We start from the raw sequence: 18,786 nt of genomic DNA, 5'->3' as shown, positions 1-18,786 counted from the left end.
TTTCAATAGACACCTAAAGGAGAGCTTTGTTTTCATTCAGTTAAAAATTAAAAGTGCGTAAAGCGTTTATAAGTGGATTTCGTGTCCAACTCCGGAGGTTGATGCATTCTATTTTGCTCGAGCATTAAATGCCAATTACTGCGTTCAGGCACGTAGCCCCGGACGCATAAAGATGCGTAGGCAGGCGGATTCAATTGCTTGCAAATATATGTGCTAGTAAACGGTATAAGATGGATGGCATGTAGTATAGTACTCGCAAAAAGCGAAATGTTGAAGGCTTGAACTTGAACTCGAGTTAAAAAGACTGCATGCAGTGTGACAAAAATCATTTAAAACACATTACGCATAAATCCAAATCAATCTGTTTTTTTTTTTTTGGCCCGAGGTACAAAAACAAGCCAAGAAGCTAGGAAAATATTAATTAAAGAGCAAAGTATAAACTAGCAGGAATCCTCTAGATAACAAGGGGTTGAAATATCTTTGATATGCAGCTTCTTTTCTAAATTTTAAATTTATTTTTTAATTATTAGTATTATTCTTTAATTTTATTTTATGCTACATTATATCAAAAGGGACAAGCAGCCAGAATAGCTGAAGACTTTTATTGTCGAAAAAAACAAAACAAATCTAAAAGAGCATAGACCGACTTTGATGTAATGCCATGTGGACATGACAAGGAACCATTTTATTGGGTTCTCAGTTTTTAGCACGAAAAAAAAGAACCCGATTTTGTTATTTTTACCATCGTTTTTACCTAGACTTGAGCTAGAGTTCAGGCCTGTTGTAAAAAGAAGTATGTTAACCATGGATACGATGAGCAGTTGGGACCGGGTGACTGCACTTCAACTCGTTTTAAGTCATTATGATTAAATTATTCAGTGGAAAATAAATAAAATAATTCGGTATGGTTTTATTTTGTCCTGCTTAAAGGAAGTTACCGTTAATGATTCCTCCAGGCAGTTCCATTTAATGGCAACGGCGTGAAGCGGAAATCGCGGTAACGGAAATGCAACGAATCAAATAGGTATGTGTTTGAGTGCAAATCGAGTATATTCACGGGTACCGTAGACACTTTGACATTTGACAAATACTTAACACTATTTGCCTGGCTTAATAAACTCGTTTTCGTTGACTTTGCCGCCACAAACGAAGGGGCTGGCCGGGCAGAACAGGGTATCGCTCATAGATGCTGGAATGCAATGAACAAAAAAAAAAAAAAAAAAACCCAACCAAGGACTGCGAATGGGGACTGGAGACTGGGGGCTGCCAATGTGCTGTGTGTCGGGCTGTAAAATAGCAGAGATACGAGTACGGCGGCAATGATTGATTGCACGTTAAAGCTCGAGAGCATCACATCATTTCCTTTTTACACTTGACAGGAAATGCATTTTTAGCTAGCGAAATGAGCAACGTGTGTATCCGAGGAAGAGTGAGACAGCGGAAGAGAATGAGGGAGACAGAGAGAAGCAGATGGCGAGAGATCAACGAGATATACAAAATCACAGCAAGTGGCGTGAATAGGTAAAAAGTGGGCGACAGTTGCTGCAAATGCATTCAAAGGCAGTTCCACAGACAATTTACACAAAAATCAATGTGTGAGGGACACGTCATTGAGCAAGGCATCCAAATGGAAATGCTGCCAAGGTCCTATGCTGCAACTGCGCCATGCCTTTAAGTTGAAAGCCATCCATGTCAACAAACAGGATTTGTGCCAAACTCCATTGGCTCTGCCAAGGAATTTAAGCCAATTAAGTGTCATGCGTTAATACCTGCTCAGATATCGATCAAAATATCCCATTGACAAGCAAATCCAAGCTCATAAACACCTTTCCGCATTCTGTGAATGAGGCATTCATCGTGAAACTATAGAGCGCCATAATTGCCAGTCAGCTGGCAAAGACAAACGATCCGAGACGAATCGCATGTATGGCAAACATTTTGTCTGTTGAATAGGTCCACAGACAATGGAGGGGGGGGGGGGGGGGGGGGGGGCTGCCCCCGCTCTCTGCTGTCCCACACGTTCGCTCAACTATACAGATTTGTTTGTCGCCAATCTGCCGTTCGAAATAATCCATCAAAATTGGCGTTGAAACGGAAATCCAAATGTGCGCAGTGAATTAACTGCGTGTAGGCGGAATGGGCAAGACGAAGAAAAACCACAGGAGAAAATGAAAAACGAATAGTGAAAAGCTAACAACAAACACATCGGCAGAATTGAGAGGTCTGGCTTAGCATTACCAGAAATCAAATGTGTAAATAGTTAAAAAAAAAGGTACAGAAAAAGTTATTAACAAGGTGAAATATTGCGAATACAAGATCATATGGGCGAATATCTAGTCTTGTTTGATGCAATAATATTTTTCCATATGCCGACCATCCAGACCAAATTGGAGTTTCCCTGCTTGCAGCGCAGTTGTATTCTATAATATGACCCTACTATGCGATTCTCATCTCCAAATAAGACTTACAACCATATTGCTCTCTCCGCCTCTGGTTCTGTCTTTCCCTAAGTAGCATATGTAGAATTTTTGAATATTTATTTTATTTTTTTTTTCCTAGTTTATATATCGGGTTTTCATATGAAAACTTAAACCTATTATTGTTAAATAAACATTTTAACGCAATCATAGAAAATAATGATTTTAAATTTCAATGGAAAAATAAGAAGCAAATTTTGCTGAACTTTGCTGAACTCCGCCCACGAATTTGTATCGATCTTAAGACCAGCGACAATTTTTCGTAGACACAAACAATATAATTAATCAATTTTTGAATAACGATGCGATTAGAATCAATTGGCGTCAACGGAGTGGGGGCAAAGAATTAACTTCGAGTGCGCCACACGAATTTGGCAGATTTATTTCCATTGATATATAAATGGTAGGTATTTTTTTCTGCCTGCCATCGACGGCTGAGCTTTTAAGATTATGCAATAGAAAAGAGACCAACGAATCGAATGCGATGCCGTGTGCGACCATCGATGACTGCTGGTCAGAGGCGGAGGCGAAGTCGGAGCCGGAGCCGGCGCCGGAGCCGGAGGGTGGCAGGCTATGGCTCTGACGCCCACACGCAACGAGGGCTAATTATAGGCTTGCTAAGCGGATTTCGTATTCGTGTCTATTTGTTTTCTTTTCCATAAAGTGATTCTTGTTTGTACTGAGAGTAGAGTTGAGATTGCTGTCAAATCGTAGGCAAGTAACATACTCTGGTTGACATGTGTAGATTGATCTAACCAGTTTCACGCGGCTTTGCACGGGCCAAGTTTATTTATCCAATAGTATACTTCGCTTTTCCACCTATTTTCCGCTAGTGGATATCCTTAAATGAGTAAGGTGAAAACAAACTTTTTAACGATTTGAAAATAAGCTTGAAGCAAATCGGCAAAGCTTGAACTAGCGTTCATACAACATTGATCCCCCGTTGTCCATTCAAAATGGGAGGATAAGCAAAACCGTTTTCACATTTCCGGGTGGAACTTAATAATTCACATTTTGGCGTGCATCTTGAAGAAGTTAAATACTGTTAAAAGTAAGACGTGCTTGTTTTTAATAAAAGCTATTCTAAATTTGATTTCCTCCCAATTATCGCTTTTAGCATTGATGGGTATTTATTTATGGGGCAAGAAATTAATCTAGATCTGCGTATATTAGATTTTATGTGGTTTTTTTTGACAGATCAAAAATAAATATACTTTATTAGGTAAGATATAACTCATTTACTCATTTTCCATGGGCAGCAGGTCATGAAAATCGGATGCATTCTTTACGCTTTTCCTAGACTAAGCGTATATAAATTTGTTATAAAATATTTTTTATTTAAAGCAATGTAAAGCAGTGTAAAAACGCATAATTTTGTCGCATAGCCGTGAAATAACAACGTACCTTTGTGTTCGTTTACCTGCTTTAACCCATCGCACCGCATGCATCTCCTATAATACCTAACGTATCCGCCCCGTCTACCAGGAGTTTCTGTTAAAGTGTCAACAAGTTGACGATGTAGGTGTCGCAGACAAGTTGCTGCAAGTGGCTGCTGACTGCGCTGCCCGAACAGCATGAACAGCGGCAAATTATCCTTAAAACCAGCCAGCCAGGTGAACTGGGGAAACAAAACCCAATCAATATGCAGAATAGTCAATATTTGAAAATGCAAAAGTGCTGTGATTTCCAGCCCATTGACAGTCGATTTGGCGTCTGCCCTAAACTGCAATTGTTTGACTATTTGCTGGGCCGCCTCTTAAGGGTTCCTGTCGCAGATTAAAGTGCAGCACACGAGCGGCAGCGCAGGATGTCGACGCCGGCCCTCGAGTGGCATCCAAGTCCAAGGGCCCTACACATTTTTAGGCATTAGCAAGAAGTGTGTTGTAGTCCTCGTGCCTCGATGTCTGTGCACTTGGAATGTCAACGGCATTGTTCAAATGCGCCACTGCAGCTTCTGCGCGGGCGTCGGAGTCGATGTGGGCGAGAGGCGTACCTGTTGCCAGCCAGACGCAAATGCAATCAATGCTCCCACTTCGTGTTGTTCTTGTTGTTGAATTTGATGTGCCCGTTGTCGTTGCTGTTGTTGCTGTCGTGTTGTGTTGTTGTTGACGCTGACACTCAAAACAATCAGGCAAGCCAAAACAGCATGCATGATGTGTCACACATCGCGCTCTGCACTTTTCACTCAGCACTTAGACGCCTTTAAATATGCAACGTCACCAAGTGTAGTCGCACCCGAAGCAGGTGCCTGCCCTAGGTGCTTTGTCCAAGATGCACGCATTCTGTTCTACCAAGCATTGAGGCAAGCCAGCTCAAGTGTCGAAAGTCAAATCAACGCCAGGTGGCACCGCATTTCCTCACATATTCTGATTGAATTCAGATTTTCCCTTAATGGAATGAACTTTAATGCTTACCAAATATTACAACTTTAAGCATTGCTAAATAAATTAGTATTATTTGAGTACAGAACTCGTAGTTTTTGGTTATGACTCTTTGGACTGTAAGTAAATGAATTTTAAGTAATAATATCTTAGTTCAAAAAGATCTACATGCGAAGATTCCCAGCCTTGTTAAATTTAAGTAAAGAGTTGGAAATGCTTGTGAAATGCAAAACTCTTCATTGGTTATACTGAGTACCCCTGATACACAAAAAACCATCGAAATGGGCCAAAAAAAAATTAAAAATTAATCGACAACAAGCGCTAAGTATCCAGACCACGTGCATTTTTAAATACTCCCTGGTGCCTATTTAGGAAATTTCATTTTAAATTTATTGTTTAGTTTAAGACAATAAGAAACATTTTCAGGGTACATAAATTTGTATTTGGTTTGAGCACAAATGGTTTATAAATTGTGTAGTTGTTAGTTTGCTTGGTAAATAAGCCTAACTGGCAGCCATGGCATCTGTCGTTAAATAATACTCAAAACTGATCAAAAACGAACATTATATATTATGCTTTAATCTGTTATGCGCTGTAAATTTCAAGGCATTTTTGCTGCCAGTCATTTTAATTTTAATCCGTTTATTTCGCCAGCATTCCACCCATTCCTTTGCTGCTTGCGAATTTCATATATACGCTTACGCTTGAAATCGAAATGAGTTCATTAATTTACAAATTCGTGAATGCAATTTCAATGATCAGATGAATTGAGCAAATCCCTAAACGAAAATACCACGAAAAGCTTGATGACAAGTTGTCCCACATGTAATTGCATGGGACATGAGTTCTGTTCCTGTGGCGACCACGTGGGGAGTGGACCAAACCCGCCAGCAGACTAAATTGCATGGCTGAATTATGACTTAAGGGCAATATTAACATGGAAATTATGAACATGGCAGCCAATGAAAAATGACAGCCGCCACACCAAAAACATAAACTAGACAAACAGAGTTTCAATGCTCTAGAATTCACAAATAGAAAATACCCTGCCAAAAACCTATATTTTTCTAAAAGCAGATCTTAAGGCGTAACAAATGACGACTCAAATAAACATAAATTCAATATTAAATAGTTTACTTTATTCTTAGAAGAACTCCATTTATTTTTGTTCTACATTAAACATATATTAATAAAAATTAACATGTGCTCCTTTGCAAATTAATCAATATGCCAATTTGTCATCAATTAAATTTATTCTTAATGCATTTTGTCTAAATTTGTCCATATATATCGACTACAACAGTTCTCTTTTGCACAGCAGAGTATTTAAAAATTAAAAGGTTTTTATTTTGATTATGGTGCCTATAAATTTATTGTCTGCGATCCTAAAACATTCTCTAGAAAATACGATACATTATATGACATTAATAAGCCCTTCCTTTCGCAAAATTGTAGGGTATCAATAATACAAGGCTCTAAAAACAAATTGCAAAATCGGCCGAATACAGGCACTAACAGCTCTGCCAAGGGATGCCAAAAGCCAGCCTGACATAAAAACAAGAAAATAATTTTCATACAACAACAAATTTTTGTGATTTTTGAGCAATGAACCCAAAGGGTGCTAGCCACATAGGATGATGCAGAATGAAGGGGGCAGTACAAGTGCTCGTATTTGGGTGAAACTGTCCGAAAATTGCGCCGCAGCGGGGCATTCCAGGACAGGGCAAACATTGACAGGGTGTTTTTTGGTCCTGGTGCGGGTTCTGGGCCTCGCTCGGCCAGTCAACTGGCCGCACGCATTGCATATTTTGCGGCGTTTAGAGAACGAAAACAATGCCCAAAACGAGAAAAAATAATAACAAAACTATGCTGCAATTTTATATATGGCCCCATGATTTATGCCATCATCATAATAAATTTATGTGATTTATCTAAGGCGAGAGAAACTTTTTTTTTTTCTGCTGCGGTAACTCGGTAACTGCAGTAGTTAAATTGTCGGCACTTTAATTGTAATGCAATTGCTCCAGCTATGTGTGTGTGTGTGTATGTGTGTGTGTGTGTGTGTGTCAAATTCATAACTTTTTGACAATTTTAGGTTAGCATTTGGTTTGCCAATCGCTTTAAGTTATGCAAAAGAGCAAAAAATTTGACCAGTGGTTAAAATTTATTTTGCACCATTATTTATTTTGCTTAGAAACTATTTTCAATTTATCACAGAGCTAAAAAGAATTAAAGGAATACGATCAAAATTAGTATGCCAGAAACGAATTTATTTTGACTCTATATACACATTTAAAATATTATCGAATGAATGAAAGTTCCTGAAGATCTATAAAATCATCAGGGAAACATAGACTCGCTTTTAAGGCACTTTCGCTAGTCTCTTATGTTTTTCAATAAAATAAACAAAAATACGTTCTTTTAGTAAAAGAAAAAAATAAGCTGCCGGTTGTCTGGCATTTAGTCGAAAAGTGTCCAAGGCGAAAGAAGTTTGCCAAGACAGAGCCTGATAAAATGAATCAAAGGCATTTTATGAATATGCAAATGAATATGGCGCTGGCGAGATGCGTCAGGTGTGACATCCGTGGAGTCGGTTCATTAAACTTGGGCAGCCCGAAAGTGTGCAGCACTTAATTAGCCAACTGTGTGTGAAGACCCGACAAAAGTTTAATGAACTTGCTGAAGGAATAGCTGGGCGGGTGGGTGCAATGGCTGGAATCAAAGCGTCGGGCGCAAGGACACCGCCCCAAGGCGTCTGCACAAATTAGTTACAGAAGCAAAGGCGCAAAAAGGATATGCGCAAGTGGTCAACAATTACGAAAGGCAGGCAGGCAGTCAGCCAGGCAGCCAGGCAGACACGGAACGGGCAAAGGCAAACTGGCAGCAGCTGCTGCAAAGGGCCTCAATGAATGACATTTAATTATTTCATCAAGTAAGCAAATAGCCCAAGGAGCAAACAATCAACTTTTGTCCAACACAAGGCATTGGCATATTTTTTGCCTTCTTTTTTTCTGTTTTTTGATGGGAGCCCACATTATGCTGTTACCAGACACAACCATCCGCCAACCAAGCAAACCAGGCACAGGATGCTGATTCAATGTCAGGACTCGTACGCGGAAAAACACAGTGCCTTAATTTTGGGTTGAGCTAAACACCAAATTGTTTGCCATTCAGGAGATTATCCCAGTCTACATCCTATTCGGCAAAACAATGACCCCAGACTGTGAATCCAGCACTTCTATACTTCATTTATAGTCTTTTTTCTGTGTTTGCTGCACAAGCGAATTTTGTAATAACAAAGGTCTGCGATGAAAGATTACATTGACTCAAAAATGAAATTTAAGCGTAAACTTATAATTTTTTGAAACACAAATATTTGGTAAAAGCAGGATATGAAACTCAACGCAACAAATACCTGTGCGTTTTTTTACATGCTCTGAAAACCCTTTTCCCCCGACCAAAAAAGAAGGTAAATAGATTTGTGTGTATTGATCACCGTTCAGTCATTCATTCAGTAATTCATTCAGTGAGAACTAACTTTTTCATACAAATAGATCGTCTAAAAAGTGCTCAACTTTACTCAAAGGTCTTTGAGACGAACTGTTTGATCTTAGAATGTTGACTATGAAATATTACGACATAATGAGACTGCTTTGATTTTTCACATATGCTTTACCATCGCAAAGTTCAATCCTTGATTGTCCTATAATTTAATTTATTTGCTTCCGCTGATCTTCAGTCGCGCTCCTGTGTTTATTTCATCAATTAGTCAACTCACGCCAGCAAACTAATTATGCAATATGACAGTCAAACTAAAAAAAAAAAAAAGACACAAAGAGAATGCGTCCCCAGTTAAGTGCTTGACGCACAGCATAGACAGCACAAAGTGGAGGAAAGCTTTAAAGGACACTGGACAAGCTGGGGGCAGGCAACTATCCAAACTTGTCGCCGTCTCCGACGCCGACGCGATTCTGCTGTCTCTGACAATTACGCAAATTGTTGTTGTCATTATGTAAACACTTGTTAATGTCAATTTTGACATTTGATACGAGTTGCAAGTGGGTCCCAGTGTGCGCGTGTGTGTGTGTCTGTGAGTGCGTCCAGTGTGTTTAAGCACACACACACACACATTCGCATTGGCTGGCTGGGCAAAGACAAAACCGAACCTGAGCGTGTGGCTGGAGCAAGCTGGAGGCAGGAAGGGCCTGTCGCGGCGCAATATGTCAGCCAGCAGGTGCGCTCGGACATGTCCATGTTACGCTTGATTAAGTAGGCGCTGAGTTCGACGAAATGCTTTTTAGATGACGCCCTCAGCAGCAGATGCTCTGGCCCCAGTTTCGAATCGTTGGCGTCGATGAGGCAGCGGATGAGGAAGTGTTGCCCAGGTCATAGGACGTGCCAAATTATTGACAGCGTGACGCCAGCTTGCACGGTACTCCGAGTGTTTGCCCCATGACTGCTGGACAGCTTTGGCTGCTTGATTAATTAGAAGCCAAAGGCAACTGGCTAACAGGTTTGCCTGGCTCTCATGCTGGTCATGTGCGTGCGCCAGTGACCGCGTCATAAGTCGCCATTCACTGGGAGGAGTCGAGTCGAGTCTAGTCGAGCCGCGTCGAGTTGAGTGGAATCGAGCTGTTCATTAACACCAAACAAAGATACAACCAACAGGCTGGGCACTGCCTGGCATGGTTGAGGGCTTTATGCCTGGTTTAACACTCTGTGATGCTTAACTTGGGCATACCCGTATTTGAAGTACGTCATTAAATGAAGCTATTGATTCTGCTCCTTTCATTTTTTAATAACTTTTGGGTTATAATTCGGTGAGAGGTGCAGGGCTTCACAAGAGCATTCAAATATGTGTGTGCACCAAGAGGCAAAGGTATTTCTGCAAATGTTTTTACTGTTTAAGGGATATGCATTAGAAGCTAGGAAGATTTTCGATATTTATCGAGTTTGCTTAAGTGGAGCGCTTGAAAGAAAGGTAATCTGGCTATGGTAAATAATAATGTGGAAGGCGGCAGGGCACATAATACAAACTCTAAAAATGTTAATTTGCGCAATAGTTTAAATACTTGAACTAGCAAATCACAGCATGATTAAAGTCGAATCCAAGCATTAAGAAATTGTTGTCTCATTGTCCGATTTTATTAGCCTGCATATTACCATTCCAGCTTGAAATGATATTGGCATCATATTACCTCAATTTCTTTATCAATTTATTGTTATCAGTTTATCCTCTTGCCCGTTGCCAATTGTGCCCTGAATGCAATGCATAAACAAATGCTTGCACATTGCCAAGTGAAATGTCTTATCGTTGTCTGAGATTTTACTTTGCTACTTAAACAATGCAATTTACGATTTGGCCTCCATCGGGGCCCCCTCCCCCCTTTCACTGCATCCCTATTCGCCCTAGCAATGGCCGCTGTAAATCTCGTCTTTCAACTGCTCACAATTTTCACAATACAATTTCGATGCGTTTTATCGAATGCTTCTTGTCTGCCAAACGTCATACACATGTCCACAGTATCTGTTAAGGGTGTGTGTGTGAGTGTGTGTGTGTGTGTGCGTTGGCTGTTTGGGTGTGCCAGTATGTGTGCTCGGCGAGTTGTTGCTATTTTGTTGCATACTTTTGTGCATGCTGAACGGCAAATTGAATTTATGCGCTGCAGGCAGCACCAGACACACTTAAGACACCAACACGAGAGGGAGAGAGAGGGAGGGAGAGAGATTGGAAGAAAGGGATGCATTGATTTTCTTCTTCTAAACTGGGGAGTAAATGGGCGTACACCCTCTTTTGGATTGGAATCCTGCATACAAATCCCGTCATTTTGGCAGCGTCTTAAGTTGTGCTCGCTAAATCTGAACGCATATTGAAGTTGTCGTTTTTATGAGCAACATTGTAGTTGTTTTGCAAGCTGTCTGTGGGAAACAGACTGGAAAACATTTGTTGGCCTCAGCTCAAGATATGAAACTAATACATATAGAGAAGTTTATCATGATATGTATGGCTAATAAATTTCCTGGGTAGGCAAGTTAAATTATGTATCTATTTGCTTCGTTCAATTTCAGTATAAACGAATGACTATACAGAATTGATGGGGACATGATATGTCAAATGTTTCTTTTATTTGTTATCAGGAAAGGCAAACTTAAGATTAAACAGTCGACAATTGGACCAGCTACTCCTCCTCAGGCTCCTCCTCCTTCACGACCTTCGGCTGCGGCTTGCGTCTAGAGGCTCCACGCACACGTGCTGGTCTCTTGGTGGTGGTTGACTTTGGCTTGGGGTTCTCCAGTTCGTCCAGCTCGGCATCGGTTAAGCGATCCTTATACCAGTCAGCACTGAATTGAAAAATTCATAGTAATTCGCCACATTTTGTTCGACACGGCAAATCTTACCAATCTGGCACCTTACGTGCCCAGTCGCAGGTTTTGTTCTCCTCATCGAACACCTGGCCGAGCTTGCAGCCATTGCGACGTGGCAGATCACCGTTCACGCAGACATAGAAGAACTGGCAGTCGTCGGGATCCGCGTAGCGAGGATGTGTAACCGCAATACTCTCATTCACCTTGGGGCACGAAAACTCGAATATGTCCTCCGACTTGCATCCAGTAACGCCCACCTCATCGGGCCAGGTGCAGATGCCAGTTTTTGGATTGAATACCAGACCAACAGGACAGGTGATCATATTGAATTGCCCATCGACGCAGAAGTAAAACTTGTCGCAAATCCCGGGCTTCTCATGGCCAAAGTAGCCGTTCTTGCGCGGACAGTGCTGTGAGGGCTGCGGCGTTTCTGTGAAGGCAAACATTATTTTTATGAGATTGAGAATTGTTTATAATGAGCTAATGTGGAGTTTACTATGCTAGCTAGTATATTAAACTGTTCTCCAACTCCAACCTAAAATGCAACTTTGGTTTTTCCAATTCAAAATAGCCTTAAATGATTCTACAATTTTTCAAATTTTTTCAAGTGCCTAAGCCCATATTAAATTCTCTTTTTGTTAACGATTCTTTTAAGTTTTTTTCAGTCTTTTTAATGCACTTTATACCCATATTGCTGCACTCTCCATATGCTCTCGTGCTTTGTTTCTAAATATTCCAGTTTGCAGTGTCCAAGGCACATTCCTTGCCGGCACTTGTTTATGCTCTAAACTGGAGGTTTACTGCCCGAGTAGTTTGCCAACAATGCAACATACTATGAAATGGTCAACTGGAAGCACATATCTTAGCATGACCAACTTCCTGTGGGCCAACGCTGGGCACTTCCTTTGCATGGGCGACCGGAGAGCGTCGACTTAAATAGATTATGAAGAAGGGTCCTTACATAAAAGAAGCTACTTTTGTGTAAAAAACTGGACCCATATGTTGGACAAAAGGCAAAGGTAATTTAAATTACTAGTGGGCTCATATAAAGTGTGCTAATTGCATTGATGGACAAACAATTATTTATTTAAATTTGTAGATGCTATGCTCTTAATTGCAGAAAATACCATGGCATAACAAATGAGAATGTAATGGAGTTCAGAGAAAAGATCACTAATTGTAAATTGAAAGAAGATTTTTAAGCCTCTTTGCCTTGAATACTCTGCAAATTTAGCTGGAACAGTTGTGAAAATTGACATCAGTTGTCATGCAGAAAAGCCTTCTCGCCTGATATGCCTAAAACATAAAACCTTACTGAGCGTGACAAAATAAAATAATAAAATCTACCAAGAAATAGCTGGAATAAAATTCAAGCACAAACTCTAACCATACCCCCAACCCAGAACAAAGACCTATTGACGACAACAATTTGGGTTAACCACCTCGCATGCCGTTTGCATAATAAATAAGTATTTTTTCCTCTTGCGAGTTTTAAAGCCAAAGTACGAGTAACGAGCAAATAAGTGCGGGCACGGCTTGTGATTATTGGGTTGATTTTGGTCAGGTTTAAATATAGCAGCAAGCGTGAGATTCTTCGCCGCGTTTGCCAATGAACAACACGCTCCGCATACTTAAAATAAATTTAAGAACCGAACTTGTCGCAGCTCCCAGATGGGCGCTCAGGTTTTATACTCACGCAGCTTGGAGCGCTTGCTGCAATCAATGTTATATGGCAAATCACATTTCTCCTCGCTGGGTGAGTAGTCATTGAAGACCATGCCATCCGCGCAGAGCCGTTCCGTAGGCACGCCATCTCTGTAATTAAAAACAAAAAGCATTAACACTGAGAGAAAATCCAATGTTGTGGTAGCTGAGTGCCAATTTGGATTGGCAAATATAAACTATTGCAGTTTGTACAAAACCATACTCAAATATTGAATGCAGCTTAAAATTAAATTAGCTTGCCTGAAGCAGAGCTTAGCTTTAAATAAGAAAGTGTCTCAGTGTATGTCATCCTTTGACTCGTTTAAACTTTATACTTTTTATGTCCCCAAAGAGCTTACACATCATTTGAATCAATTCATATTTCAACACTTTTCCAGCACGCCTGAATCATTGGTTTTGCTCACCTGAGGCCAATGGCGCGAAAGATGAGCAAAGCATATTTATACGCATCATTTGCTTACAGGAAGCATGCATCCCATAGGAGTTCAAAGTGATACGAAAATGCGTTGAATAAATATAGATTATATAATTTGTTAAACATTTTTAAATGTAGAGCCTGACAGTAATTTTTTAAATAATTTCTATTTAATTTTATTCTTGTTATCTTCATATATTCAAATATTTAACTGTGCGTCTCGTAAGACCTGACTCTAAAGTTTTATTTAAGAAACCGCATGATGGAACTTACAGGCACGCGTAGTATTTATCGCACTGCTTATTATCCGGATAGAAGCCATTTGGCTCTGGGCACTCGTCGCTGGGCTCATATTCCTGGACTTGCTTGCGTTTTGGCTCCTCGGCAGCCTCCTGGACGGGATCACGCGTCCTTTGCGGCAAGTGGCGTTGGGATGGCGGATGACCAGCACCCACCCGGAAATTGCCACGTTCGCGCTGCTGAGCAAGCGTTGTTCCTGTGCAAAATGAAATAAATAAATATTTACATAATGTTAAATATAAAGTTCCACACATGAATAAATTGAATTGAAACTTTGAACATTGCGCAATACCCTACATTTTATTTAAATACACATGGTATGACAATATATAAGGCAGTTGAGCTGCTTTAATATATAGACAGAGTAAAGTATATAAAGAGAGAGAGAGAGAGAGAGAGAGGGAGAGAGACTAAATCAACATTGACAAAAAGTGCTATGTTTTATCGAAGTAGAAATGCTTCGAGAAAATACTCAAACACCTTTCAATCCTTCAACTTTGCTAAAAACATTCGTAATAATTTTATAATTATAATTATTATTTATATTAATTTCATTATTATTATAAATATTTTTTTTTTTATTATTAAATTAATTTCTTTTTTAATGGAATCTGTTGAAATATGAATCAGACTTTCAAATATTTGCAATGTTAAATAAAGAAATTGAATCATTTTTATTTTAAGATTTGCTCAGATAATCTTTGGTATTACGAACATTTATTTCGCTTGCCAAATGCCGGCCGGTAAACAATACCAACTACAGCCATAATTTTGTTGAGTGCATGCGGCAGGTTTTATTGTTTATTTGTTTCATTTTTAGACGCTTGAAACCAGTTGTTCGAACTTAATTTATGCAGACATGTATATAAGTTAGCGTGTTTCGTGCTTTCGTGCCTTGTGGTCTGGCTGGATTGTGACATAGGGTAATTAGGTATGCGACCTTAAAAGTGAAAGTTACGTCAAGCATATCGATTGGATACAGTCGCAAATGCACAAAGTCAGCTGTTTTCGATTGCCAATCAGCTGTTAGAAGTGAAGACAAAGACCAGGCAGAGTCCATTCACTCAATCATCACAGCCATTGCCATGCACTTCCGACAAGTTGCAGCAACTTGCATACTTGAGTCACTTCAAGGTAAACCACTTTAATCAGCAACATGGCAAAAAAAAAAACACGACCAAGGCACACAGAAATACAAGAAAAGACGAATTCAATTAAATTTTCGAGCCGCCAACAATGCCGACAAGTTTCTGTCTGTTGGAGTGCGACTGCCACTGCGAATGCGGCTGCCTGACATTCGATTAAACGTTAATAAAGAAACAATTCCACAGAGCAATTAGTGCGTAAAGTGTCAGGCAACATTTAAGCCGACGCCGCAGCCGCAGTCGCCGCCAACACCAACAACAACACCAGCAACAGCAACAGCAACAAGAAACAAGTTGTTATAGTTGTTGTTGTTGTTGCCACTGCAGCTGCCGCTTGTCATTGAAACACGTTTCGTACACGACTTGGCCAAAAAAAAAAAAAAAAATAATAAAAAAGAGAATATAAAGAGAAAAACGCACAAAAACAGAAAAAGTCGCTATGACTTTCGTAGTTGATTTTGGTTATACTCTAGCCTGCTGGCCGGCTGCGTTGAACTTGTCATCAGCTTTGCCACATGAACTAGTCTAGCCTAGTTTTGTCTATGGTCTTTAAAGGGTGCCACTCATTCACATGAGAATCACATAGAAGACCGCGATAGTTTCCTGTTTTGTTATTGTGTTTTTTGTCTATTGCAAATATAACTTTATATAATCATTAACTATATTAAACAGTATATTCTATTTATTTGATTGGCACTTTCTTTATCGTGGCAAGCAAAGAGTCGCATAGTCATTGGCAATGCGACTTGAGTTTTTTACTAGACCATCGACCGTCGATCCGACAGTTTGTCAACGAGTTTATCATAGAATCCCGGTTGCGACAACTGTCGCCTGTCCCCGACCGCTTTGACTTCGTTTCCAGTCCGGTTAAACTAGATTAATTGAGTGCCTTAGCTGTTGTTGTGATGAAATAAAAAAAAAAATCAACGTTTTTGTGCCTTGTTTGCTTTCGTCAAATTGAATTCGAGTCACACAATTTTTGTGGGTGTCGAGCTGTCGTCACAGAAATAAATCGGCGTGGAACATGCGTGTTAAGTTCATTGAACACTGAATAGATTAAAATTAAACAGCTTGCAATGCTTTTTTAAGTCGCTCATTGAACTGTTAATCAAGCCTTTTAAGCGTTGAGACCCAATTAATGTTGTCTAGACTGCTCTCTTGAGGCCGAATTTGTTGATATGAGAAGTGCGTAGAAGGGCGCAAGCATTGTTGCTGTGAAACTGGAATATCGCAAACTTTTTAAATTTAAAGCCTATCGATATAGATGAATAGTTGACTAAAAATGATTAAGGGATGCTACACGAAATAAAATAATGTCAATTCAATTTATTTTCGTTTATATTATAGGAATGTTAGCTTATGCTACAGCAACCAGCTATTTTAAATTCTGCACACAAAATTGGCGACGTAATTAAACAAAAATTCCATTTTCGACGCCCACACTCGCCAATTAGTTCGCACATTTAATGAGGAGCGTCGCAAACAATTGCCAATAATTTTCATGGCCATTTTAACATAATTACAAAATATGTTTTACACTCACAGACGCAACAGTTGCCTGCATATCAATTTAACTTTTGTGCGACCAGAAAATTAACAAAATACAATTTAAAACATGTCGCACACACGCATTTGGACATTGTGGGTGGCAACAAATTTTTAATGAACCAAAACCAAACCAAAAATATGCTGAGTGAACTGTTGAATTTCCGACTGGCAAATGAGGAGTCAAAAACTATGCAAATTGTCAGACAAGCTATGTGTCAAATATGAATTAAACGAAATAAATGGCCGCTGACACGTCTATTTATTAGCTGCCCAAATAGAAATATGTAAATGCAATTTGAATGCTACGCGAAAGTGAACCAAAAACACACGAAAAACAATCAAATTGTTCAAATTCTGTTGTCGACTGTTAAAATTCGCATTTGAATTATGGTGTAAAAAAGTTGTTGCAACTATTAATATGCATTTGCAATGCCAACGTTTCAGCTGGTGCCCAAACGAATGCTAATTGTTCGCGATGTTAAATTAATTTGAATAAATGTGTTTGTTATATTTTGACTGTTAATGCCATTTCATTAATTGGCGTCGGCAATGAGGGAAATTTCCACTTACCCACGAGCAGAGCATATATGCAGATTTTCAGAGACGCCATTTTGTTAACAGTTCAACCTGTGCAAAGAGAAGTTTTTTTTTTTACAAAATATGTGGCAAGAATTCACTTGAGCTTAAGGCAATTAACACGCAACATTTGTTAACACATATTAAAGCTTATTTTCATAAAGTTTTTCGCGTTTCATGCACTTTGCTGCCATGTTCCATTCGCATTTATTCCACGCCCAAGTTGCATTATTTACCGTTGCCGTATTCGTTGTGCGCACGCGTCACCGTCTCAGAGCCAACTGTTCGCTTTGAGCTTGCGTCAAATACTTTTTAAATGTGCTCGTCAACTAGTTTGTGTTGTTGTTCCTTTATACAACAACAACAACAATAACTGTTAAAAACTTTATGCAAAATGCATCTGGCATCGTCGGCGTCGGCTTCGGCGTCGGTGGCGCATACGCAATCACCAAAACCGGCTCTGCCCAGCATCGTCTGCAGCAAAGCTTTCGAAGCTTTTAGCGCTAAGCGGCAGCTCGCTTAAGCCGAGCTTTTATTGCTACGAAAAGCTTGTCATCCAGAGTGTTATTTATAAGTACCGCAAGTATGGCAGCTTTTTAGTCGAAAATAATTATATTAGCTTTATACTTGTGCAGTATCCAACTAACTAACAATCCAACTAGATCTCTGCGATTTCGAAGATTCTCCTTATGTCAATTAGCAGCAGAAGTAAGAAAACTTTCGTTGGCCACGCCGAAAGTTTAATTTTTTAAAAACTTGTTTTAGTAGACAGTTTTCCTAGCTTGCAACCAGTTTACGCAAATTTAATTAATCAATTGTCGAATTTAATCCATAAATAATAACATTCATATATTGACATATATATTTAGTAAATTCATTAATACGTTTAATAAATCAATAAAAATAAGTCGTTGTATACAACTTTATATACATATGAATGTGTAAAATTTAAGTTAGCCGACAATATTGATAAGGAAAATTTTCAAGCCAAGACAAACAAACAAATGCCAAACAAATTGCAGCAAGCCCAAAATAGAGCCCAGCTCTGTAAGGATTGACGAATACAACAAGATCCCGGAGGCAGCAATTTGTGCACACTCCGAGAAACATGAATGGAAATCCTACACGGTCGTTCGTTGAAATATTGCATAGTTTTAACAAGCCTGCGCCCAAATGAGCGACTATGCCGAAATTTGTCAAAAGGCTGAATGCCCAGGACATGCCAGGACACTAGGCAGCAGTGCGTGTGTGCAAGACCTGGCATCGATGATTTGCATTTTTCAAATTAACTAAAAATTATGACAAAATGTGGCACAAAACTGTTTTGGGTGTTGGCTTCAGGTGTCGTCGCCTCCTGCTGACATATTCCGGCCATGTTTGCTGCATCATTGTGCAGGCCCAGAATGTCGTTAGACAGGAACTCCATACACAGCCTGGAACTGACTTGGCTTGTTTTCCAGCTGCTTGGTTTTCATTTGCCAGTCATTTTGCGAATGAAATAATTGTGATTGTGACAAATTGTCTTTTCGTACTAAATGTTCTTGCTCCAGTGCCAGCAACAACAATGTCTCGAGCATAAACAAATATATGCAAATTGTTGACTTAAATGACAATATTATGTAAATACTTATGTGTAGATAATTGATTAACTGAGCGAAAATATAAAAGTGCGGAATATCTACAATAGAGAATTTTTATTCAATATTTAAATATTTATATGTAAAATCTTCTTTTAATTTATTGAATTTTTACAACTAAGAATATTTTAAAAATTGTAGAAAGGAAGTGCATTCTTGATATTCTTGACTCACGACATCTTTCGCACTCCTTCTGAATGTTAACTATTTAAGGGT

General features: G+C 39.4%; 1 protein-coding gene across 1 annotated transcript; it reads right to left on the bottom strand.

Annotated features, from left to right (window-relative positions):
- Positions 1 to 10,950: 10,950 nt before the first annotated feature.
- Positions 10,951 to 17,292, bottom strand: obst-B (obstructor-B). Its single transcript, XM_002057710.4, has 6 exons — positions 17,170 to 17,292; positions 16,928 to 16,984; positions 13,638 to 13,860; positions 12,921 to 13,039; positions 11,258 to 11,654; positions 10,951 to 11,200 (listed from the first exon to the last, which is right to left on the bottom strand). The coding sequence occupies exons 2-6, from the start codon at positions 16,965 to 16,967 to the stop codon at positions 11,038 to 11,040; spliced, it is 942 nt and encodes a 313-aa protein (XP_002057746.1). The 5' UTR covers positions 16,968 to 16,984; positions 17,170 to 17,292; the 3' UTR covers positions 10,951 to 11,037.
- Between the last annotated feature and the right edge of the window lie 1,494 nt (positions 17,293 to 18,786).

This window comes from Drosophila virilis, chromosome 4 (assembly GCF_030788295.1).
Source record: "Drosophila virilis strain 15010-1051.87 chromosome 4, Dvir_AGI_RSII-ME, whole genome shotgun sequence".
Taxonomy (NCBI): domain Eukaryota; kingdom Metazoa; phylum Arthropoda; class Insecta; order Diptera; family Drosophilidae; genus Drosophila; species Drosophila virilis.
The sequence above is the reverse complement of the archived record's forward strand: the minus strand, read 5'-3'. Positions and strand labels throughout refer to the sequence as shown.

Bases quoted from the DNA above. Each gene is read 5' to 3' on its own strand.
- obst-B (XM_002057710.4), bottom strand. From the start codon at position 16,967: ATGGCGTCTCTGAAAATCTGCATATATGCTCTGCTCGTGG. The intron at 13,861-16,927 runs GTAAGTGGAAAT...CATTTTGCACAG, and splicing joins CATATATGCTCTGCTCGTGG to GAACAACGCTTGCTCAGCAG. The intron at 11,201-11,257 runs GTAAGATTTGCC...TTTTCAATTCAG, and splicing joins GCACGTAAGGTGCCAGATTG to TGCTGACTGGTATAAGGATC.